General features: G+C 52.7%; 2 protein-coding genes across 5 annotated transcripts; one reads left to right on the top strand and one right to left on the bottom strand.

Moving 5' to 3' along the window:
- Nucleotides 1-364: 364 nt before the first annotated feature.
- On the top strand, nt 365-6,578 carry LOC111181669 (creatine kinase U-type, mitochondrial). 2 transcript variants are annotated; one of them, XM_022587274.3, is made up of 10 exons: nt 365-483; nt 1,321-1,630; nt 2,258-2,456; nt 2,658-2,753; nt 3,129-3,350; nt 3,496-3,581; nt 3,691-3,814; nt 5,673-5,807; nt 6,011-6,136; nt 6,335-6,578. In XM_022587274.3, exons 2-10 carry the CDS (start codon nt 1,482-1,484, stop codon nt 6,446-6,448), a joined length of 1,251 nt encoding a protein of 416 aa, XP_022442982.1. In that variant the 5' UTR covers nt 365-483; nt 1,321-1,481; the 3' UTR covers nt 6,449-6,578. The 2 variants fall into 2 exon arrangements, with proteins under 2 accessions (XP_022442982.1, XP_030618476.1); XM_030762616.2 differs by lacking the exon at nt 365-483 and adding an exon at nt 490-576.
- STRC (stereocilin) lies at nt 6,533-22,618 on the bottom strand. 3 transcript variants are annotated; one of them, XM_022587241.3, is made up of 29 exons: nt 22,417-22,618; nt 21,324-22,109; nt 21,210-21,234; nt 19,207-20,461; nt 18,176-18,238; nt 17,974-18,084; nt 17,636-17,802; nt 17,281-17,467; nt 17,049-17,164; nt 16,660-16,792; nt 16,104-16,286; nt 15,782-15,820; nt 15,447-15,614; nt 15,205-15,270; nt 14,599-14,724; nt 14,234-14,292; nt 13,284-13,407; nt 13,058-13,170; nt 11,786-11,921; nt 11,178-11,374; nt 10,893-10,983; nt 10,516-10,672; nt 9,733-9,902; nt 8,942-9,097; nt 8,039-8,181; nt 7,699-7,847; nt 7,372-7,469; nt 7,129-7,276; nt 6,533-6,932 (listed from the first exon to the last, which is right to left on the bottom strand). In XM_022587241.3, exons 1-29 carry the CDS (start codon nt 22,460-22,462, stop codon nt 6,844-6,846), a joined length of 5,301 nt encoding a protein of 1,766 aa, XP_022442949.2. In that variant the 5' UTR covers nt 22,463-22,618; the 3' UTR covers nt 6,533-6,843. The 3 variants fall into 3 exon arrangements, with proteins under 3 accessions (XP_022442949.2, XP_089763417.1, XP_089763418.1); XM_089907291.1 differs by having other exon boundaries at nt 16,104-16,193; XM_089907292.1 differs by lacking the exons at nt 14,599-14,724; nt 15,205-15,270; nt 15,447-15,614.
- Between the last annotated feature and the right edge of the window lie 106 nt (nt 22,619-22,724).

The following is a 22,724-nucleotide window of genomic DNA, read 5'->3' as shown; positions in this document are numbered from 1 at the left end:
GCCACCATGCCTACCCCATCTTAACTGACCCTCCATACTGAAGCCCACATCTCTATTTCAGCTCCAAGCATTCATTCTCCTTCTGCCAGGACAAAGGTCAAGTCATACCCAAGTCACACTTGGAGATATGGGAACAAAGCCCTCTCAAATATGAATATGCACCTTGTGAGGAGGGAGGAGGAGAAGGGACCAGGTGGAAGGCAGAGATTCCTTGGTGACCCCATGCCCTTGGACACCCCTCCTTACAGTCTGGATTAAACAGCATTAGGGAGCCAAGAGAGGAAACACATGTGGTGGTTGGGGACCTGTGCCTGCCTGTTTCCGTCCTACACCTCGTCATCTCGCCACACCCTTCACGTCACCTTACACTCCCCTTCAGCTCAGGAACTGGGAGCTACAGAGAGCGGGGAGAAGGGAGAGAAGGAGAAGAAAGCATAATAATTCCTTGCCCAACTCCAGCCCCACGCCCAGCACAAACAACAGGTAGGCAAGCCTGCCGAGAATACTCAGAGGGAGTCCTGTGAGCAGCAAACTGGTCGGAGCCTGGAAAAGACTCTGAGAAGTAAAAGATCAAAGGTGAAGTAGGAGATGGGGAGGAGGGCAGAGGAGGGGGAAAAGTGGGGGATCATGAGAAGTGGAGGAAGGACAGAGCAGGGCTTCAGACTTGGGGGCAGGGTGGGGGCAGGCAACACAGCACAGATGGGGTAAGAGTTCCTGTTTCCCTGATTTCTCTCCGGAATCCTTCCACAACCTTATAAGGAGAGCACAGGTGTGACAGGGAGGAGCTTTGGTCCTCTTCCTGGTTCTAAGGAAAAGGTGACCTTGAGGCAGCTGGTGTCTTTCTCAGCGTCTGCCTGTGTGCTTTCTCTTTGTCTTCCTCTGGTATCTGTGTTTATTCCACGGTTCCCCGAGGCCGCCTCCCCTGGGAAGATGGAGAGGTTGCTGAGGCAGGCCGAAAAAACAAGAGGTTGGGTAGTGTCACGCTTTCACACCCACAGGGCGACGAAACGGGTTTCCTATTAAACCGGGAGGCTTAGGGGAAGGGTGTTCGGGTCTCTCCTGTCCCCTTGGGTGCTGTCCTCTACTTGGTGCTGAAATATGGGCGACCTCATCTCAGGTGGGCCCGTTCCCCGGCCTAAGGCTGCGAATCTCCAGTCCTCCTAATCTACCTGGTGGGTGGTGCCTGCCCTCTGCCCCCGCACACCTAGGGCCGTGGCAGGCGGGAAGGCGGGGCCTGCATGAGCCCCACCCCTGGAGACTGCAGCTCTGCTTCCCTCTCCTGCGCCCGACCGCCGCTAGCTCATTGCGCCTCTTCTGCAGCCTGGTCGGCACCGGCTTCCACTCCCGCTCCAGCCTCCCTCCATTTCGGCTCCAGCCTCGCACCCACCTCCGGCTCTCAGTCAGCCTGTTTGCATCCTCCCTCCCGGTTCCTGCCCTGAGCCAGCTCTTACTCCGGGATTCCGTAACCAGACCCTCAAGCCATGGCTGGTCCCTTCTCTCGTCTCCTGTCTGCCCGCCCGGGGCTCAGACTCCTGGCTTTGGCTGGAGCTGGGTCTCTAGCCGCTGGGTTTCTTCTCCGCTCGGAACCTGTTCGAGCTGCCGGCGAACGACGGAGGCTGTATCCCCCGAGGTATCAGTGTCTCAGGCGCCCGGGTGAGGGTGGGGGTGGGGGACGGGTAGTTGCTGACTGGGATGGACATGGGGACCTGGGCAATAGAGAAGGGTTATAGTCACGAAGGCTCTGGAGTACAGGCGCTGGACAGTCTGAAAACCTCAGTGGGGGTGGGGATGGAGGCCAAAACCATAAGGTGAAAGAATTCCTGAGGACTTGGAGCCCGCAGTTCCCACCCCCAAGGCCAGCTCTGGCCCTGTGAGTTCTGGCTGCACCTACCCTGCCCAAATTCCTAATTGAGAGACCAGGAACTATCCTTTCCGCTCTCCTCCATCTCCTTTTCCTGCTGTTCTCTCCCGTTTCCTGAATTCCCCTCCTTAGTCTTTCCCCTCCCCCCATCCCTAATGTTGTGTCCACGGGAGGAAAGAACTGAGCAGATCTGGGAGAATTGAGCCTCCAGCCAGAGGAAGCTAGAACTCTTGGGAAAGAATAGATCCTGAAAGTCCCTGATGAGATTACCAAGGTTTAGCCTCCCTCTAACCTCCCCTCCTCCCAAGGAACAAAGCCAGACATGCTCCCAGCTGAGTGCACTGGGTCTAGGCCCCCTGTGCCCTCCCTCCATGGTTACTGGTACCCCCTCCCTAGTGCTGAGTACCCAGACCTCCGAAAGCACAACAACTGCATGGCCAGTCACCTGACCCCAGCAGTCTATGCCCGGCTCTGCGACAAGACCACACCCACTGGTTGGACGCTAGATCAATGTATCCAGACTGGCGTGGACAACCCTGGCCACCCCTTCATCAAGACTGTGGGCATGGTAGCTGGTGATGAGGAGACCTATGAGGTAGGGGGCCCCCAGAGTTCCCCTGGTGACCCAATTTATCTCCCCAGTAATCCCAGCTCCTTTCCCCTAAAGACCTCACTTACCCTTAAGACTGGACCATCCATACTCATGTTTTCTCACCCAGTGGAATCAATCCACAACTAAACCTTGGGAAGGGATTCCCTCTCCTTAACCACCCTCTTCCTCTGAACTGCCCCTCAGGTATTTGCTGAGCTGTTTGACCCTGTGATCCAAGAACGACACAATGGATATAACCCCCAGACGATGAAACATACCACTGACCTGGATGCCAGCAAGGTAGGTCGAATATTCCACTTCTGACTTGCATTGCCTTATATACAACATTCTGTTTCTCCAGTCCCTTCAACCATAATTATACCCTGACTCATAGTCATTATACTGCTGAGCTTTTAGTCTGTGTGGGGAAAGAATTGTATGTTCAGGAGCAGCCTCTGTAGAGAGGAGAGGGCGGATGAGAATGGCCACCCCCCAAGGTGGGCAGGTTTGGGGGAGGGTTTACAATGCCCCTTCAGTTGGAGTGCTTGCCCAATGGGCTTCCTCCAGTGCAGGCAATGAGGACCCCTCTAGTCCTTAAGGTCTCTCCTTCCCAAAGGCCCTCAGCTCCCATCCACTGTGTTTCTGTGACTTACATTAATTTCTCTGATTCCCCAGATCCGTTCTGGCTACTTTGATGAGAGGTATGTATTGTCCACAAGAGTCAGAACTGGCCGAAGTATCCGGGGTCTCAGCCTGCCTCCAGCCTGCACCCGGGCAGAGCGACGAGAGGTGGAGCGTGTTGTGGTGGAGGCACTGAGTGGCCTGAAGGGTGACCTGGCTGGACGCTACTATCGGCTCAGTGAGATGACAGAGGCTGAGCAGCAGCAGCTAATTGATGTGAGGGGCTTTGAGAGCGAGCTGGGCGGGAGGGGCAGATGGAAAGAATAGTCAGGGGAGGCTCGGCCAGATGAGGTAGATGGGCTCTGAGAAGCCCAGGGGCTACTGTGAGGATTCTTAACCCAAGTCCCTTTACTCTCCCCAGGACCACTTCCTGTTTGATAAACCTGTGTCCCCATTATTGACCGCAGCAGGAATGGCTCGAGACTGGCCAGATGCTCGTGGAATCTGGTATGAGGCTTAACTTACCCCCTGCCCCTATAAGTGCCCTTTTTTTTCTATCTCCCCCAATTCTTGCCCTGCCTCTTAATCCCTGTCCCTCCCTCTCTCCTGCCTTCAGGCACAACAATGAGAAGAGCTTCTTGATCTGGGTGAATGAGGAGGATCATACACGGGTCATCTCCATGGAGAAGGGTGGCAACATGAAGAAAGTGTTTGAAAGATTCTGCCGAGGCCTCAAAGAGGTCGGAGAAGAGTGTATAAGGGAACTAGGTGGGAGGACTTGAGGAAAAAACAAATTTAAATAGGTAGATTGGGGCTTCCCTGGTGGCGCAGTGGTTGAGAGTCCGCCTGCCGATGCAGGGGACACGGGTTCGTGTCCCGGTCCGGGAAGATCCCACATGCCGCGGAGCGGCTGGGCCCGTGAGCCATGGCCACTGAGCCTGCGCGTCCGGAGCCTGTGCTCCGCAATGGGAGAGGCCACAACAGTGAGAGGCCTATGTACTACAAAAAAAAAAAGAAAAAGAAAAATGGTAGATTGACCATATAATTTATCAACCAACCCAGGATACTTTTGATGGTGAAAAGGATCACCACCAATCACTCTAGGACAAGAGGTATAAATCAGAACTGTCCAGGGAAAACCAGGATATGTGGTCGCCCTAAGAACAGGAAGAGAGAAAGAATGTCAGGAATCTAAGGAAGTAAATAAAGCAGTTGCCAAATAATGCAAAGAAGGAGTAAATGAGATGGTGGCTCAGTGCCTGGGGGGTGTGGTGTGGGATGGTGGGATGTGCAGATAAGGAAAAGGTTTAAGCCTGGATGGATGTTAAGGAGTGAGAGATTGGTATGTTCATGATTCTAATGTAACCACCCAGTTGGGAGCCAAGGTAGGCCTTAACTCTGGATTCTGTCATTCTTGCTAAAGTAGCATGTCTAGATTTTAAGCTGAGAGTAGGAGGGAAACCAGGGAAGGTGGAGGATGGAATGGCCTAAGTTCCAAAGTGCGTTGCTCTGCGTGAGGAGTTGAACTGAATCCTCAGTCCTATATGGATTAGGTCTCCATATTCAATTCCAGATTACAAATCCCCATAAACCCAATCCTTATTGTATTTTCTCATGTATACAGTTCTATTTTGAACTTGTAAAGGGAGAGAGCTCCTCTTCCGTTTAGATCTTGCCTGGGAAGTTTCTGTTATTTTTAGCAAGTAATAGGTAACATATTAAATTATATGCCTTAGTATTCTCATCTGTAAAATTGGGAGAGTAAGACTTCCTACATTTTAAGTTGTGGGGTTTAAGTGAGATAATGCATGTAAAGTGCATGGCCCGTAATAAGTGTTCCCTAAGTGTTAACTGCTGTTACTATTCTAGATGGAAAATTTCCCCTTGTTCATCATATACAATATCCCCCTATGCCATGGTTCTTTCTGAACTAGGAACAGCGTCCCCTTACTCAGGTTAGGTAGTGGTCTTCATGTCCATCAACTCCGGCAGATCTCCAGTCTCTTCAACTCTAATAGTCATCTTCATGATTAGGATGCTTACATGAAACAAAAACATGCTTCCCACACTCCTCCCCCACCCTCCACAACTATGAATCCGGCTCTTCTGCTCCATTTTCACCTTCCTCTTGCTTTCTCGCATGTGCTCTTTCCACAGTTAACAGGCTCCCTTGCCTCTTCCTGTTGCAAAGCCTACAACCTCATTTTCTGGCTGAAAGAAACTTCCAAGCTCTAGGCTCATTAGCAAAGTAAAGATGTCAATGCATGCAGAACTCATTGAATAATCGATCTTTTCTCAGTTCAGTTTACCACCTCTGTTCATCTCCCTAGATCATCCTTAATGCATCATTCCCTCAGGTTTCTCTTCTTCCACACAGGATATTTTTGCACAATCTCATCATTATGGGCTTGCAACATCAAAATTATCTTTTATGCATGATAATGAGCCATTTCCACCAAAAAAAAAAAAAAAATCAGTGTCATTCTTTCACATCCCAAGTCTTTGTTTCTAGACATAGTTCTAGAGTTCCTGTGGGTCTAGCTAAGGGAAGGCTAGCATATCCCTGACTTTTCACTAACAGAGCCTTTCTGCACTCAGGTGGAGCAGCTGATCCAGGAGCGTGGCTGGGAGTTCATGTGGAATGAGCGTTTGGGATACATCTTGACCTGTCCGTCTAACCTAGGCACTGGACTTCGGGCAGGAGTGCACGTCAAACTGCCCCTGCTAAGCAAAGTAAAGGAGTTGTGGAGTTAGAGGGTTGTGAAGGAGGAAGGTGGCTGTGTATGGGTAGGAGGGATTGGGCATTTTGGAAAGGAGCAGACATAGTGTAGCTAAAGAGTCAAGGGGAAGAGCTCTGAGTGGGTTCAGGGCTCTTTCAGGTCGGACCAGTCTCTGCCTGTGTTGACCCTGCCCCCCAATCTCTATCTCCCCTCTAGGATAGCCGCTTCCCAAAGATCCTAGAGAACCTAAGACTCCAAAAACGTGGAACTGGAGGAGTGGACACAGCTGCCACAGGCAGCATCATTGACATCTCTAATTTGGACCGACTGGGCAAGTCAGAGGTGAGATTCTTAGGGATTCGGGATAGGTCTGTGGGGGTTGAGATGTGACAGGGAGTGAGCCTCAGGAATGTAATAGAATCTGAAATGAAATTCAGGTTGAGTGGGGAGGAAATTGGAAACGAGTTCCCAGAGCAGTCAAATCAGTGCGGAAGAGAGTCAGATTGTGGGAAGCAGAGATCAAGGGTTAGTGTCCTTCAGGTGGAGCTGGTGCAGCTGGTCATCGATGGAGTAAACTATTTGATTGACTGTGAACGGCGTCTGGAGAGAGGCCAGGATATCCGCGTCCCTCCGCCTCTCCCCAACAAGCATTAACTCCCATCCCCAGCAGATGACTCAAGACTCCCAGGACCTCTGCCATTCTAACAGTGGCCCATTCTCCTTACTCTGGATCCTCCCTTTCCCCCCTCACTCCCTCTGTCCTAGTAAAGACTACTGGCTACGCTCCAGTTGTGTTATTTCTAATGGTGGGATGAGGAGGAACTAGCCTCCAGAAGAAAAAAAAGGCAGTGGGATTATTTGTGATGGAAAGAGACTCCAGATATGGCATGCCAGGAACACTGATTCTCGGGTGGGTGGAAAGCATTAGCACTTTACCCATATTCCTTATCAGCTTCCTGAGGATAATTAGATTGCACTTCCATTTGCACTTTATTCATTACTTAAAATGTCTTTCCCAACAATCTCTCTCTTTAACTGCAGAGACAGGCTCATAGCAGGTTGCCAAGAAAGTAGATGGTCAATGCCAGGGCCCAGGAGGGTTGTGACCAGTCCTGGAGGCCCCAGGCTGTGCTTCGACCTATAATGAGACAGAGAATGGAAAGAATATCACAGCTCTGCTCCACAGGAGCCATTGATACTGGGGAAACTATCTGCCTGTAGATCCCTTCACTCCAGGACCTCCCTGAAGGGTTCTGTGAGCCAACCAGTACCAAGTTAGGGTTCAGATTCTGGGTCAGGGCTTGGTGGGTCAAGCTATGCAGTTGGGAACTCACCCTGCTGTTCTGGGGTCTCCTTCCCCTCATACTGGGCCCATGCAACTGCTCGTCGCTGCTCAGGACTCAGAAAGGCCATTTGCTCAGGAGTGACAGCCACAGCCTGAACACTGGTGAGACTAGATAGCTGGGTGGGGCTGAACACCACCTAGGGGTGGAAGCAAGAATCAGGACATCCACTGTAGCCCTTGTTGGGCCCTGGCTCTCTGTGGTCACCCCAGACCCCACTCCATCAATACTTACAGCAAATTTCGGAGGAGGGATGACAGAAATGGCCAGAGGGGTAAGGCCCTGGATCTGTCCTCGCAGCAGTGCTGAAAGAGCCAGGTCTGGGATTCCAGCTGTTGAAGCAAGTGGGATGGGCATGCAAATGTTATCTTATACTGGCCTTCTCCAGATAATCCCAAGGTATCCTACCATAGACCTTCCCCAACACATCTCCAACCTCTTACCTAAATGCCTTCTCAGACTCCCACCTTAAGAACTCCAGAGCAGTCCTCCAACCAGTCCATCCATGGTATGGAAACCAACCCCTGACAACCAGCAGCAGCAGTGGCCCAGTCTCCCTACCTGCTATTGTACCAATTTCGGTGAAGATCTCAGGCCCCCAGTTACTGACTGGGCCAAAGCCACCAGGCAGCACAAGGAGCTGGGCCAGAACCTCCAGTTGCTCCTCAGAACACGGGAGATGCAGGTTGCCCAGGAAGAGAGCTGCTTGGCTGTGGAAGAGTGGGAAGGAAGGGAGAAGGATTCAGCCATGGTGATAAGGGTCCATGGTCATGAGTTGATGGTAGAAATGGCTTCAGGTGAGATCCCTTCCTCCATGGGACCACTCCTGCATGATCCTTCCCTCCCCAGTGAGCCCACATTTCCCTCAGCACCACCACCCACACCCTCCTCCACAGGTGACCTAAACTCCCAACTGCTGATATACTGCAGCTCCTCTGGCCGAAGTCCACAGAGCGTGTAACCCAGTGCAGTCAGGTGGAGGAAGTCCAGGTGGCTCACGTGCCGACCACTCTGCTTCAGGAAACTGGAGACCACAACCCGGAGCTGAGGTGGGGGTGGAGGCCACAGGATAAGGAGAGAAGTCATGGGGAAGTCATGGATGGGCAACTGCTTAGGGAAGGGACAAGTGCTACTGGATTTTTTATTATTAAGACCTGAAGATCTGGGCTTCCCTGGTGGCGCAGTGGTTAAGAATCCGCCTGCCAATGCAGGGGACACGGGTTTGAGCCCTGGACCAGGAAGATCCAACATGCCGCGGAGCAACTAAGCCCGTGCGCCACAACCACTGAGCCTGTGCTCTAAAGCCCACGTGCCACAACTACTGAGCCCTCAAGCCAAAACTACTGAAGCCCGCGTGCTTCGCAGCAAGAGAAGCCACCGCAATGAGAAACCCATGCAATGCAACCAAGAGTAGCTCCCGCTTGCCGCAGCCAGAGAAAGCCCACGCACAGCAATGAAGACCCAACGCAGCCAAAAATAAATAAATTAAATAAATAAATTTATTTAAAAATAAAAAGACCTGAAGATCCAATGGCCATGGGAAAGGTTGAGGATCCAAAAAAGAGAAGGATGGAAAAAAAGAAGCCAAAGGGAAAGGAGGCAGAAGGAAGTATTATGTGTCCAGGGCCTCAGAGTGAATAAATCACAGAGTTCCTAAGGCTACTAGTATGGGGTATTAGGAAAAGATAGAAAGAATGGCCAGGCAGGATCACAGGAAAGAAATTCCTTGGGCTTTAGATGCCCTAGAGGCCTGTATCTGTGGGATGGGTGTTTGGAAGGTGGTAGAGAGGAGAGAAGATGTTACCTGGATGGAGCTCCAGCCATCTATCTGCCCCAGGGTGCTCAGCACACCCCAGTCAACCAGCCTCAGCTCCTGTAGTTCCCTCTCTCCTAGACCTATTAAGAGCCGACCCAGCTGCAGGATCTGCTCAGGACGGAATCCCCCAGGGGGACCCCACAACTAGAGAAAGAGAGGAAGAGTGTGAATGGAAAAAGCACTGGATTAAGAGTCAGAATGCTGGGTCTTAGTTTTGCCTATGACCTTAGCTGTGTAACTCTGGACAAATCACTTGCCTTCTCTGGGTCTTTAGTTTCTTCAACTGTAAAATGAGAGGACTGGATTAAGGTTCCTCTGACTAAGGTGTTATTAAAAGACTCTAGAGTCTCAGTAGTGAAGAATAGCAGACTCTAGTCCATGAGTTCTAAACTCTTACGTGCACCAGACTTGGGGTTTGGGGGCAGGCGGTGACTGTTAAGATGCAGACGCCCAGACCCCATCCTCAGAGATTCTTCTTCGGTGAGTCTAGCATGAGATCCTCGAATAAGCATTTAAAAAACCTGCTCCCTAGATGACTTTGATACACACTATAGTTTGGTAACCACTTCTCTAGTCCCTCTACCCATTTCACTAGCTTCCTTCCCTCAGTATTCATCCCCTCTGACTTCCTACTCAGGATCCAAACCCTCTAATTCTTTTATCTCCTGTGTCCCCCACCCCTCACCCAGCTATCCATTCCCTTGTGTTCCATATCACACCCAACTGGCTTCCTCATGTTATTCCACCTCCAACCCCAACTGGACTCTCCCATCACTAACTTGTTTTGCTTTGCCCATCGCTGCCCGTAGTTCCTCAGGCCCAAGTCCTGGGTCTCCTGCAAACAGTGCTAGGCAGTCTTCAAAGTCTAAAAGCTCCATCTCTGCGATCTGGGTTGCAGACCAGGCTGATGGGAATGTTCCCCGTATATCTGCACAATTTGGCACAGGTTCTAAAGGGGGAAGGCAGGGCCAGGGTGTCAGCGTAGTACTAAAGTATGCCCAGAGAGATAGCTATAGATGGAATGACCCCCCCGCGCCAACCTTTGAAGGACAGGACAATATGGGCAGCATGGCTCAAGGGATTACTACAGTGTGAGATTTATAGGACTCGATATTAGAACAAGTGACTGGAGAGGACAAGTCCCTCATTGTATAGATGGAAGACCGACGGGGTTGCTCAAGGACTGAATGGCAGATCTAGATTGGAACCCAGGTCCCTAGCCCCATAGTGTCACCTTCCTCCATCCTAAGCGTCTTCCCAGGAGAGAGCTCCATGCTTAATCAAGCCTAGAGCTGAGTTAGCTTTTAACAGGGATAAGCGAGCAGGGAAAGGGGAGTCCTGGGCTAAAAATATAATGAGTTATAAATTCCCAGAGCTATAGAACCCTAGAACTAGAAGAGACCTTGAAGATCATCCCTCACACCTCTGTGCTTTATACGTTAGAAAACCCCAGCCTAGAGAGAAGTTATACAAATCTGCTTAAAGGGCACAAGTCTGACTGCATTGTTGGATACTCTTTCCTGTACGCCATGCTACATGTATGGGCATGTGGGGAGTTTCACCTGGGAGATCCTCTACGGTGGGCCGCACAAACCCAGCTACCAGGGCTGCTTTCTTGGCAGTGAGCTGTGGCCCTGCACACAGCTGTCCAGCTCTGCTCTGCTCCCAGCTCTGCTGCTTTTCTAGGAGCCGCTCCAGGGTCTCTGGGCCCAAGGCCTCCTGGGTGAGAAGGTAGAAGGAGGGTGGGCAGAGCCGGGCAGGTCAGGGCCAGCTGCTACAGCTGTAATTTCAAAGTCCTGTCTCTTGTTAGCAGTCCCCGCCCCCCCGCTAAATTTGGGCTTCACACCCTTTGCCCTCAACTTCCTTGGTCTTAGCTCCCTGGAACCAGCTCCCCAGTCCCCTCTCTGCTCTTACTCCCTCCCTTGTTCCTTCACCTCACCCTGGGGATCAAGGAAATAGCCTCGGGAGACAGAGTGAATACTAGGCGTCCTGCTTGCTCGACTTCATCCTGGCTCCATAACTCTGGTTTCCTGAGGGACAGAAAGAAGATCAGGGATTGGGATGCTGAGTGAACTGTGAGGAGAAGGAAGAGGAAAGACATGCTGGGACTGGGGACTCAGGGCTCCAAGGACCTCAAGCATATTGAATGGGCTGCCACTGATAAGGGTGGTTGAGAGGGTGGGTGAAGAATGAGTTAGAATCTGAAGTTCCCGGAGGTCCGTACCCAAGAACAGGCTCCTGCAACAGCAGCCATCCCAGCTCTGTGGCAAATGGCTCTCCTAGGCAGATGCCCTGCAGCTGACTGAGATGGGCCAGCAGGATCTGTAGGGGGATCCGTCGTGTGCTCTCTATCCCCAGGAATCCAACCAAGGGACCCAATGTCTCCAGCACTTCCCTTGACACTGTTGTCTCCTTTGGAGCCTGGAGAGGGGCATCAGGCCTTGGGACAATGCACTGCTGTCTCAAAGGACCAGTCTCTTTGATAAAGACACCAAGACCTTTGACCTTGCCTCCCTCCAGCTCCCAACCCAAGACCCTATGAAGTTCATTGTCATTGTTCACTTTTCTAAACAATGAGCCCAAATAGGAGCAGGCAGGAAGACGGGGAGGTGGAATCCAAGGAATTCTTATACTCCAAGGGATATGGACAAGAAACATGAAGCAGAATATCAAGGAATAGAACACAGAGGTAGATCTAGGGGCTAAGGCCTTGTAGACAAAAACCTGTTTGGCAGCAAAAGTTCAGGTCTGGGCCTAGAAGACAGAGAGCATTGTCTGAGTGGTAAGAATGGCCCAGGCTACAGTTCTGAGTCTGATGGTGTGGACTCTTACCAAGTTTTCTAGTGCCCTTTCTGCCAGGGCTGCCCGGTGGAGTGGGGTCAGTTCCAGCAGCTGCTCTGGAGTGCCTCGTACCAGCTCCACCACCAACATAATGGATTCACTGGACAGTCTGTCCATCAACCGGATCCTATAGCAGTTTGACAGTGGGGGGACTCAGAATTGAGCCAAGTTGAGAAGGGACCACAGAATGCCACATTGCTCAGACAAGAGGTAACACTAGACCAAACCCTGTGGCCCTGGAAAGGAAGCCCCAGATCCAGTTCCCACCACAGTGCTTGCAGGGAGAGAACAAAGGGAGTGACATATTTCCAGTCTTCTTGAGAAGTAACAAACAATCCTACCTCATCTAATGGAATCAAAAGCCCCAAATATTAAGTATCACTAAGTCCCCTCCCCCATTTTATTAAACACTGAGGTTCAAAGAGATCAAATGGTGGGGTCTTAATCTCAGTTCCTGTTTTCCACAGTGCGACCCTTCCTCTACTTATTGTGAGAAGGTCCCCTCTCGTTCGTATAGCACTATACAATTGACAAAGTTCTTTTAGGCGTTATCTCATTTGATCCTATGGCAAAACCTGGGGGTAAGAGAGGTATTTTCTCATACATGCTGCCCCACACGCAGCAAATGAAGATCCCATGTGTTGCAACTAGGACCCAACGCAGCCGAATAAATATTAAATATATATATATATATATATATATATATATATATATATATATATATATATATATTGCTTGGCAGCTCACATCACAATGTTGCCACGCTCAGGTGTCCCACGCTGGGGCCTTGTTTGGGGAGCCAGTCAATACCTAGAGCAACTTTGTTTTTCGTTTTTAAAAAAATATTTACTTATTTAGGCTGCACCAGGTCTTAGATGCAGCACGTGGGATCTTCGTTGCGGCATGTGGGATCTTTAGTTGTGGCATGCGGTATCTTTGTTGCTGCATACGGACTCAGTTGCGGTATGCGGACTTCTTAGTTGCAGCATGCGAACTCTTACTTGCGGCATGCATGCGGGATCTAGTTCCCCTACCAGGGATCGAACCTGGGACCCCTGCATTGGGAGCATGCAGTCTTACCCACTGGACCACCAGGAAAGTTCCCCTAGCACAACTTTGAAAAGAATCCTCTGATTTAGGCCGTAACTGATGTCAGGGAACCACCAGACAGAAAAACACCACCTCTAAGGTATTTCCTAAGGGCAGATCTTCTACCCTAGGTTGAGCCTTCTGAGAATCCAGTATCTCCAATTGTAGCCTTACGGTAAGTCCAGGAGTAGCTTGGTGTCCAGCCCACTCAGTTCTGGCCCCAGGGTTGCCAGCTCTGGCTCTGGCATTGTCATCCTCCTCTGTAGCTCTGCCCAGATACAGGTCCTCTGTAGGACAGGGTAGGGAAGCAGGTTTAGGACAGAGCTGAGCATAGAGGCTGGGTTCTATACCCAGCGTCCCCGCCTCCCTGCTCCCACTAATGCGCAAGCACCCCTCTCACCAGGCTCCCTCGAACCCCAGTGGACAGTTGATAGATCATGTGTACCACTTCAAGGAAGTCTGCCATCGAGTTGATCTGCTGCAGAAACTCACAGGACATGCCCCCTGCCAGAGTACCCAGAGCCCTGTAGATGCGTGAGTGGGTAGATGCTCATTCAACACGTGCCACAGCCTGTCTGCTCCTTGATATCAACATTCTCAACACAAGTACAGATGTTCATTTACGGTAATTTACAGTTTGAGAAATATCTTTCCATAGATATTCTCACTGGCTTCCCACAACATCATCACTGTTTATCAGAGAAGAAAATAAAGATTTACAGAGATCAAGTGACATTCCCAGCATCATTCTACTAGAAATGTGGTAAAGTGAGACTAGAGCCATGTCTTCAGAAGCCCATGGTTCTTTTACTGTGGGTGGAAGTAAGGTGATACTTAACTCCTGTTTATTCCTGCTTGGTCAGTGGCTCTGAAGGATTAATTAGCAAATGTCTACCAGAAGCTTACACTGGGCCCGACACTGTATTAAGTACCTTTTATGCCTTATCTCATTTAATCTTCACAACCTATAGGAAGGTACCATTTTATTTATTTATTTTTAAAATTTTTATTGGAGTATAGTTGATTTACAATGCTGTGGTAGTAGGAAGGTACCATTTTAATTCTTATTCTACAGAAGGAAAAATTGAAGCTTAGAGAGGCTAAATGACTTGCCCAAGATCACAAACAGGTGATGGGGCTAGGACCTGAACCCAATCAGGATAGATACTGTGCTATGGAAGGGCAGGAGGGTCAGGGGAGGAGGAGCCAGAAGAAGACCCCCAGGCTGAGGCTATGCATCATTGATCCTCACACCCCCACTCCTCCACATATCACGTGGTGCCTGGCACATGGTAAGCACTCAAAAAATGTTAGTTGAATTAAACTCACAGCTCAACACAAGTTACTCACTGCAGATCCCTGAGGGTCAGGTTGGTGGCCACCTGCATCTTCTTCCAGAGAAACTGTGCCTACAGGAGAAAGAAAGAGGAGCCACTTCCCAGCAGAGATATTGCCCAAGGACCTATGATGCCTTGGACCCACTGCTGCCTCTCCACCCTGTGGGTCCCACCAGCCTCCTACTCTCCCAAATGCCCACTGCTGAGACAGACAGAGAGAGAGACAGAAACGAGGCAATAGGGAGGAGGGAAAAAGAAAGAGCAAAGCAGGTCACATCATAAGGGATGCTAAGGATAATGTGCCGTATGTCTGAGGGATGGGTGAGGGAGGTGGAAAACAGTGAGAGAAGGGAGTTCTGGGGTAGTGGGAAGAATTACCTGCTGCTCAGACCAGGGCAGCTCCCGGTAATGCCTTCGGTTAGCCAGAAGAGCAGCAGAGTCCAGCTGTAGCAGCTTTAGTGGGAGCAGAGGCAGCAGGCAGTCTGGCCAGGTGGTGGGGATAGGCTGCCGGTGGGGTGGGTGTAGCAGTGTAGTGATAGGTGAAAGGGTCTGGACTCAGGCCTCAAAGAAGTAGGGGAACCATGGGGGCAGGAAGGGACCCAAACTAGGAGAAGGGTGGAATGGCATGTGCCACTCTAACAGGGCACACCCAAGAGCCCTCACATAAAAGACGGTTGTGGTCAAGTGTCACTGTTGATTAGGCACCTGAGGGACTAAACTCCCTCAGTTTCTCAGAGCCTTGGTCCCTTTATCTGAAAACAGGATGACTGGCCTGGAAGATGTCTCAGACCCTTGGGGCTTTGACATTCTAGGATGTCATGCTGTCCTGCAACTGGCTCTGGGGAGAGCTACGAATGTCTTGGTGGGCACAGAGCTAGCTTGGACTCTCGGGGCCACTGCAGGGAGAGAGTGTGGGGCAGCACCAGCCATATGAAACAGCCCTGGGATGTGGAGAGGAGCTCAGTCGGGAGAAACCACACGTACCTGACCAGGGATACACACAGCTGCACTGGCCCCTGTTGCACCCATGTTTTTAACTCCATCTTTCACCTGCGTGAGAATTAGATGCGTGTATATGTGTGTGTGTGTGTGTGTGTGTGTGTGTGTGTGTGTGTATGTGTAAAAGTGATGAGGTTTGAGGGGCCTTCCCTTGGCACAGGGAAGATGCCCTCCTCCCAACCAGAGCCCTCATCCCTGATTGGCCATCCTCCCTGCTGCTCTCATACCCGAAAGGTCTGCAGCAGTGCTGCGGTCTGGCAGGCTGAGAGGCGTGACAGTTCAGGGGCCAGGCAGGAACAGGCCCCAACCAGAACTCGCCTAGGGATGGCCTGGAATGTCTGGGAGCTGAGGCCTGGAAGCAGAGGGTGCAAGGAGCAGAGTTCCTCCAGGGACAGCTGGGGAGCAAGAGAGACAAGAGGCCTGAAGAAGCTGGGCCAGGTGGTAGGGAAGAGGACAATCACAGTACAGAAAGGCGGCAGGTATGAGGGGAGCTGAGAGGGAGCCAGGGAAAGGGGGGTGGACAGAGAGCTCTGGGGGATGTTGAGAAGTTGCTGCTACTCACGTCACGCCTAGGGAGGAGCCGTCCAAGCAGTAGGACAGCCTAAGGGAGGATGGGACAGGAAACAACAGCTCTCAGGTCCTGGCAGCCAGGTCCCAAGCAGGTCCCTAGGGCCCGCCCTCCAAAACTTCCAGCTCCCTCTCTACCACACCAGTGACCAGCCTGGCTCTGGGCTCTTCTTCATCTGAGGAAGGGGGTTGAGGGAGTCCTCCTTGGGACAGAGGAAAAGGAGGCTTCAGGGGGCCCAATGGTATCCTTGAATGTAATTCTCTTGACTGAGGTTCCGTGGGTGGCAGATGGAAGCCAGGGAGTGAGATAGGCCCACCTGGGCAGGTGTGACACTGGTTCCTTGCAGCGCAGGAAGCATGGCTCTAAGCTGGGGCTCTGACAGCTCCTGCAGGAAGCGGAGGCCCAGCTGAGGGAAGAGAGGGGTCCAAACTCGAAGCTCCTGGGGGCTCAGCACAGTTCCTCCAGATGAGCGCAACACCCCCAGAAGTTCATATGCTACCTGTAACCAAAGAAGGTCTGGGACTGGAGAGAAAAGACAGGTGAACCTTAAGCCTCCTCTCTAATCCCACATCTGGATTTCCCAGGGCCTGGATAATGGCTTGGAACCAGGGATGGGAGAGGAGCAGATTGGGTTCAAGACATCAAAGGATATGTTCGAGATGTCATAGACCAGATGGAGCAGGGTCCCGAAGGGGTGGTAACAGATAAGAATGGCCATGGAGTAAGGAAGTAAGGAATGAAGGTAGCCAAGGTGGGGCAAGGGCTGGCACCAACTGTGCTCAAGCTTGGTTGAGATGACTGGGCACATCCTCCACACAGACCACCCCCCACGGGAAGCCTGGAGTCTTGTAGGCCTGTGCCGAGGGGCTCACCCGTCCTTGTGGGCTGAGGGTCCCGTTGGCCGCACATTCCAGCAGCCCCTGTTCTACCGGCCCCATTGGATCGTTCAAGGGTACCAGGCTCTGCAGCTCCTCAGGGCTCAGGAAACAGGCGAGGGGCCCCAGCCTGAAGAGGGCACGAAGCTGGCCTTCACTGAGGCTGGTACTAAGGCAGGGACCACGTGGGTACATGGAGCAAGCACTCCGACCGCTAAACTAGGAAATATGGATGCCAGAGACAGGCCTCTCTCCTGGAGCCCTACACCGCCAGGGGCCACTGCCTACTCTCTTGCCCCTTCCTTTCTAGGACCCCAACCCATCATGGCAGCTGTACCTGCCTCTCCCCGGCTCTGGCCGTGATCACCGGTCCCACAACCACTCACCTGCGCACCTGCTCCTCTCCATCCTGGACACTCTGGTTCACCAGGCTGCGCAGCACATGTCGGGCGTGTCCTGGCCCAAGACCTGCCGCTGGCCAGCTATCCTCCAGGGCCTGGATCTGAGATGGGGAAGGTCAGCTTGTGTTGGGGTCACTGTGGGACTAGGAGACATGCCACTGACTCCCATCCCACCTATCAGAAAACAGCCTAGTCAAATAAAGGATCATCCACATACCTGATGAGGGCTGAGTTGCAGAAAGTTCTCCAGAGGCAGATGGGGGAGCAGGGGCAGCGCTGCCCATAGCAGCTCCTGGGGCCAGGCGGGCACTTCCCCAAACAGCTCAGGAGCCAGCAGTCGCCGTGCCAGAGCCTCCTTCTGTTCAGGCCTCATTTCAGGGCTGTAATTCCGGATGGCAGCCAGGCTGGGGAGAGTAATGGGTCTTAGCCCTTGGCCCTGTTCCCTGGCTCTGTGCAGACCTGCTGTCATGGACAGGAAGGAGACTCCCCAGTTTTAATCGAAGGGGCTGCTCTAGGTGGGGGGGATTGGCCTGACCCTGACAGGGTCAGGAGGAGTGGTACAAGGTCCTTACACACTGTCATTGGCCAACAGGGATGGTGGGAAGCGCATCAGGTCGGAGACAGCCAAGAAGGGGATGAGTGGTGAGAGATCGATGAAGAGCTGGGAGGTGAGGCGCGGGTACCGCTGGAGCAGCAAGGCTGTCAAACGACCCAGGGCCTGCTCCTCAGATGGTGGCACCTGTGGGGGCACAGGAATGAATGCCGGCTATGGGGATGCCCACTCTTCTGGCCATCTCCCCTGCTGAGTTCCTCCTTCTGCTAGAGTGAGCCCATTGCCTACCTGGTTCCAGGTGCTCTTGATTCCTAGATTTCCCCCGCCACCCTCGTTCCCGTCTCCCTCCGTGCCCACCTGCATCTGGGCCCAGGAACGGTGCATGAGCGTCAGGAAGCCCTGAGCAGCCTCGCTCTCCGCTGAAAGCACCAGCTGCTGGAGATTTTCTGGCGGCATGTGCAGGTATGCCTGGGAGTAGGAGGTCATGGTGGTTATGGCCTCACTGGGCAGGGACCTCAGGCCACCCGCCTACTGCCCCCCCACCCCCCGCATCTGTTACCTGCACTAGAATCTGGAGGGCCCAAACACTCTTCTCCCTCTGGAGCAGATCCCACAGCACAGGCTGGAGGGGAGACAGACAAGATGCCAAGAGAGCTGTCTCCTCTGTCCCTCCTGCGGCTTCCCCAGGCACTCCAACTCCACTTGCTAGAATGCTTGTCCTTCATCCAAAGCTAGTATGTGTGTCTGCTCAGATGTTACACTCCTTTAGGTCAGGGACCACGTCTGCTATAGCCTTTCCCATGCCAAGGCCATAGTTGGCTCAGTAAATACTTGTAGATATGAACCAAATTATTACATTTCACTGGTCCCAGGACTCGAGAAAGTGGGCCCTAACCTGGAGTAAGGAATCTCTATATTCCCTACAGAACCTAGCAAAGTGCCTTACAAGTAAGCGGAACTCAATGAATGAACTAAGGTATTCACATATTCCAGCCCCTTCACTCTACAGAGAAGAAACTGAAGCCCAGGAAAACCAAATTAAATTACTCGCCTAAAACCACACTTGTGGCATAGTTGAACCTGAAACCCAACTCTTCTGATTTGCAATCACCCTGAATTTTTCTCATTTCTGCCTTATCTTCCTATATTTTGCCAGTTTCCAATTCTCACTCTCTAGGGACAGAATTAGAGCCCTCTAACTTGATCCCTTTCCTTTCCGGAGCAGAAAGGGGGAAAATCAAAAAGTCAGGAAGAATAATGAGATAACATTTATTATATATTGTTTTTATATCATATACTAGTGCTGAGGCCACAGCATGTGTTATCTGATGTAATCCTTACAGCCACCCTAAAAAGAGTGGCACCATTATTCTCCCCATTCGTTTGCAGATGACAAAAATATTGCTCAGAGAGGTTAAAAACTTGTTCAGGGTTGATCACAGAACTAAGATGTAAACCCAAGCCTGTATGACTCCAGAGCTGTGGGCTTAACCGCTGCACTACACTCCTGCCTCTCAGTAATATAGTAGAGAATTCCCATGGAGGCCCTTCCCTCTGTTCCAGGAGCTTTCACCTTGGCAGATCACTCACGCTGAAGCAGGCCAGCAGCTCCATCTTGCTTACACCAGAGCTGGAGCTGGCAGTGGGGTCAAAGTCCAGGGGGGTCGGCTGCTCCTCCTGTTCCAGGTACTCCCCGACTGTCCGCAGCACACTGCGCCGGCCCTCAGGGCGGAAGGCATCCCAGAAGGAGCAGTTGTCTGGGAGACTGGAGAGCATCAGGGCCTGACCCAGCATCCCCTGGGCCTCCTTCCCTCCGGCCCCTGGACCCAGGAGGAAGGTCAGCAGGCGCAGGAGATAGTGTAGGCGTGTGGGGTGCGCAGGGGCCGGCACGGAGGACTGACAGCGTGGCAGCTGGGACAGCATGCCAAGCAGGAAGGGGCCTGGGGCCAGGCAAAGTGGGGACGGTCCCAGTGGGGGCTGAGAGGGCAGAAGAGGGCCCAGTAACCCCTCCAAGAAGCAAGTATCATTGCCCCCACGACTTATCCTGCACTGGCCTGCTAGCCAAGGCCAGGAGGGCACCAGGGCCTCGTACATGGTGTCATTGGCACAGACCATCATCAGGAAGCTGCCCCCATCTGGGCAGCGTTCCCCACATGGTCCAATGTGGCAGGGTGGGGAGGCCGTGACATCCGGGGTGGGGCCCTGGCACACATGCTGAACCCAAGCCTGGTTGCTGGGGGGCACAGCCTGCAGACTCGCCTCCCTACACAGCCGCTCAGCCCACAGAGTCTCGTTCTCCAAGAAGCAGCCCCAGAAGATCTCTGGGGTGACGGGGACAGGGGGCAGGCCTTCAGGGCAGCTGGTAGGGGGTGGGAGCAGGCCCGCACAGAGCCGCTTTACCAAGCGGCGGTTGGGAAACGACAGGGTAGAAAAGGGGAGGTCGCTACAGATTGCCTCCAGGAACTCTTCGGGAAACTGGTCGTGGCAGGCCTGGAGCCAGCCTTGGGCACCTGGTGCCCATGAGACTGCATACCACACAGCTGTCTGACAGATGGCAGCAGTGCTGGGAGGGGGCTGCGGGGAGACAGGCTTAATGTGCTGGCAGATCACGTAGAGGGTGAAGTTGGAAATGCTGTAGGGCGGTGCTGGGCCTGCGGAGTTCTCGCAGAGGGCCTCCACAGAGATGGCCCGCCGCTGGCGAGGGCTGATGTGGGCTGAGGGCTGGGAAGTCCTGGGCAGAGGCACAGCTGTGCTCAGGCATTGGAGGAGCGCGGGGGGTGGAGGTGGCGATCCAGACAGAAAGCCCAATGCCCGCACATCCCAGGAGAGATTGTGCCGGATGCCCCTGGATGCAGAGGGAGGAGCAGGTGAACATCTGATCAGTTTACATGTCCTCAGGTTGAGACTTCTGGCCCCGGCCCAGAGCCCTGCAGGGAGGGTGGCAAGCACAGGCTTTTCCAAAAGTGAGGTCGCTGGGAATACTGGTGTTACCGGTTTAAATGTTGGAATGGGGGGAAAGGGGAGAGAGATCTGTCCCGCCAAGGCACAAAAATCACGTAGGAGCAGTTGGAGTCCCTTCTGTCCACCCGGCCCCCTTCTTTCTCCTTTCTGCATACGCTTTTAGGCAGCTTAAACACAACCCTTGGTTGGCCTCAGATCAGGAAATCTGCCCAGCAACTGAATATGTCCACCTGTGCTCTGGCACTGTTGTACTGAAACAGTAAGGGGTGGAGGAAGCAATCCCGTCCTTTCTTTCCATACCCCATCTTTATTAGTTAACATTTATCAAGCACCATGTGCAAGGCACAGTTCTAAGTGGTTTACACATACAGTATCAACTCATTTAATCCCTTGCAAAAACTCTGAGGTAGTTAATATTATCCATATTTCCCAAGTGGGGAAACTGAGGCATAGAATGAGGCTATAACCTGCCCAAGGTCACATGGCTAGGAAGAGGTAGAGCTGGGACACCAACCTCGATAGTCACACTCAAAAACCTGTAAACTACACCCCTCCCATCAGTTTCCTCTTCCACTCTGGAGGCTGATGACGTCCCACACCCAATCCCTCAGAACTCCTCTCCTGTTACTTACCACAAGAGCAGCTGCTGAAGATTGCCTAGGAGGGAAAGAGTAAGGAAGAGAACTACCTCAGTCTCACCCTTCCTTGCCCTGCCACAGCCCAGCCCCAGACCCAGCAGCACTCACCTCCCTGGCACTGCCCATTGACATCAGGCTCTGGTTGCCCCAGAATGGAAAAGACCTCATCCTGCAGGGAGTCAGTGACTCGGAGCAGCCCCTCCTGGAAGGTAGCATAGAGGGGGGCCCCCACTGTGCGCAGCAGACCTCCCCAAAGAGCCTCCTCAGAGCCCAGCTCCCCCACTGGGGTGAGCAAAGCCAACAGACCCTGCAAAAGGTGGAGGGCTGGCTCCCTCCCATCGAGGTCTGTGGCATTGGCGAAGTCCACGCTGGGCTGCACCTGCACCAGGGCCTGCCAGCGTGTGCCCTCTAACAACAGCAGCAGAGAAGGCAACCAGTCAGCTGCCAGAACGCAGTCAGAGGGCCCATCACGGGTGCATGGGGGCCGGGTAGGGCTAGGGGGTCCCCCGGGAACTAAGGCTCCCAGCAGCACCTCTGCAAGTCCACTCAGCACACCTGCCTGGTGCCCCAGGAAGTCCCGGGGGGTCTGCTCATGTCCCAGCAGTGCCAGCACATCCCCCAGCAGCCCCAGCATTGGCTCCCAGTCTGGGCTGCCTCTCAGCGTCACTAAGAAATCATGGAGCCGGAGGGCAGGGGGCTGGAGAGGTGGGGGCTCTCCCACCGGTCCCTCCCCCATTCTCCCAGGCTCAAAGGAAGAAGAAATGTTGGCCAGGAATGCAGAGAACCGTGAGTGGCTGAGGGACCCCTGTGGAGCCTGGTCCAGAACGGAGAGCAAAGACTTCAGGAGGGAGAGACCAGGGTCCAGGGACTGAGGCCCAGTAGGGGCCAGAGTCACTGTAAGAAGAGAAACCAGAGATCACTGAAGGGGAAAAGCCTGGAACCCAAATTCAGCCCTGCCCTGGAGCCCAGTCCCTGCCTAGATATAAAGATGAGGTGAAAAAGATGGTGGGCTGAGTCCCTTTCAACAACCTACAGTAAGTCTTGGCCTGATTTCTTAACCCTCATTTTCTCCCTTAGCTCCAGTCTCCACCCCTCTTCCTTGCCCCTTTATTTTTTCTCGAACCAGTTAATCTCTGCATTCTTAAGTCTCTTTCCAGCAACCACCCCCTTCATCCCCAGCCCAGCTCACTGTTCCTCTCACCTCCACAGGATAGCAGCAGCACCAGGGCCCAGAGGCTCAGAGCCATGTTTCCAGGTAAGCGCTGGTACTAGAGGTGAGTTCTGGTTATTCTCACCTTGTGTGGGATAGCCAGGTGAGGGCAGGGCACTGCAGGCAGCCTGAGTCTCCACTGACACTGTAGTGTGGTCTTTCAGGAAACAATATCCGTAACCTGACAGCAGGTTTGTCACCTGAGCCACTGAATACCTGATCCTTTGGCTTTGGAGAAGGGTGTGCCTGTCAGAGGGACCAATGATAGGGGATCCCAGGGGGCCCTCAGAGGAACCCAA

The sequence above is a fragment of the Delphinapterus leucas genome, chromosome 2, assembly GCF_059928025.1.
Source record: "Delphinapterus leucas isolate spDelLeu-1000000601 "Yukka" chromosome 2, BTC_Dleu_Yukka2, whole genome shotgun sequence".
Classification (NCBI taxonomy): Eukaryota; Metazoa; Chordata; class Mammalia; order Artiodactyla; family Monodontidae; genus Delphinapterus; species Delphinapterus leucas.
The sequence above is the reverse complement of the archived record's forward strand: the minus strand, read 5'-3'. Positions and strand labels throughout refer to the sequence as shown.

What these genes read in the sequence shown, in the direction of transcription:
- LOC111181669 (XM_022587274.3), top strand. Translation starts at nt 1,482, where the DNA reads ATGGCTGGTCCCTTCTCTCGTCTCCTGTCTGCCCGCCCGGGGCTCAGA. An exon ending in CGGAGGCTGTATCCCCCGAG is followed by an intron (nt 1,631 to 2,257) that starts GTATCAGTGTCT and finishes CCCCCTCCCTAG; the next exon opens with TGCTGAGTACCCAGACCTCC. An exon ending in ACCGACTGGGCAAGTCAGAG is followed by an intron (nt 6,137 to 6,334) that starts GTGAGATTCTTA and finishes AGTGTCCTTCAG; the next exon opens with GTGGAGCTGGTGCAGCTGGT.
- STRC (XM_022587241.3), bottom strand. Translation starts at nt 22,462, where the DNA reads ATGGCTCTGAGCCTCTGGGCCCTGGTGCTGCTGCTATCCTGTGGAG. An exon ending in CGAAATTGGTACAATAGCAG is followed by an intron (nt 7,470 to 7,698) that starts GTAGGGAGACTG and finishes TTGCTTCAACAG; the next exon opens with CTGGAATCCCAGACCTGGCT. An exon ending in TCCCTCCTCCGAAATTTGCT is followed by an intron (nt 7,277 to 7,371) that starts GTAAGTATTGAT and finishes TTCCACCCCTAG; the next exon opens with GTGGTGTTCAGCCCCACCCA.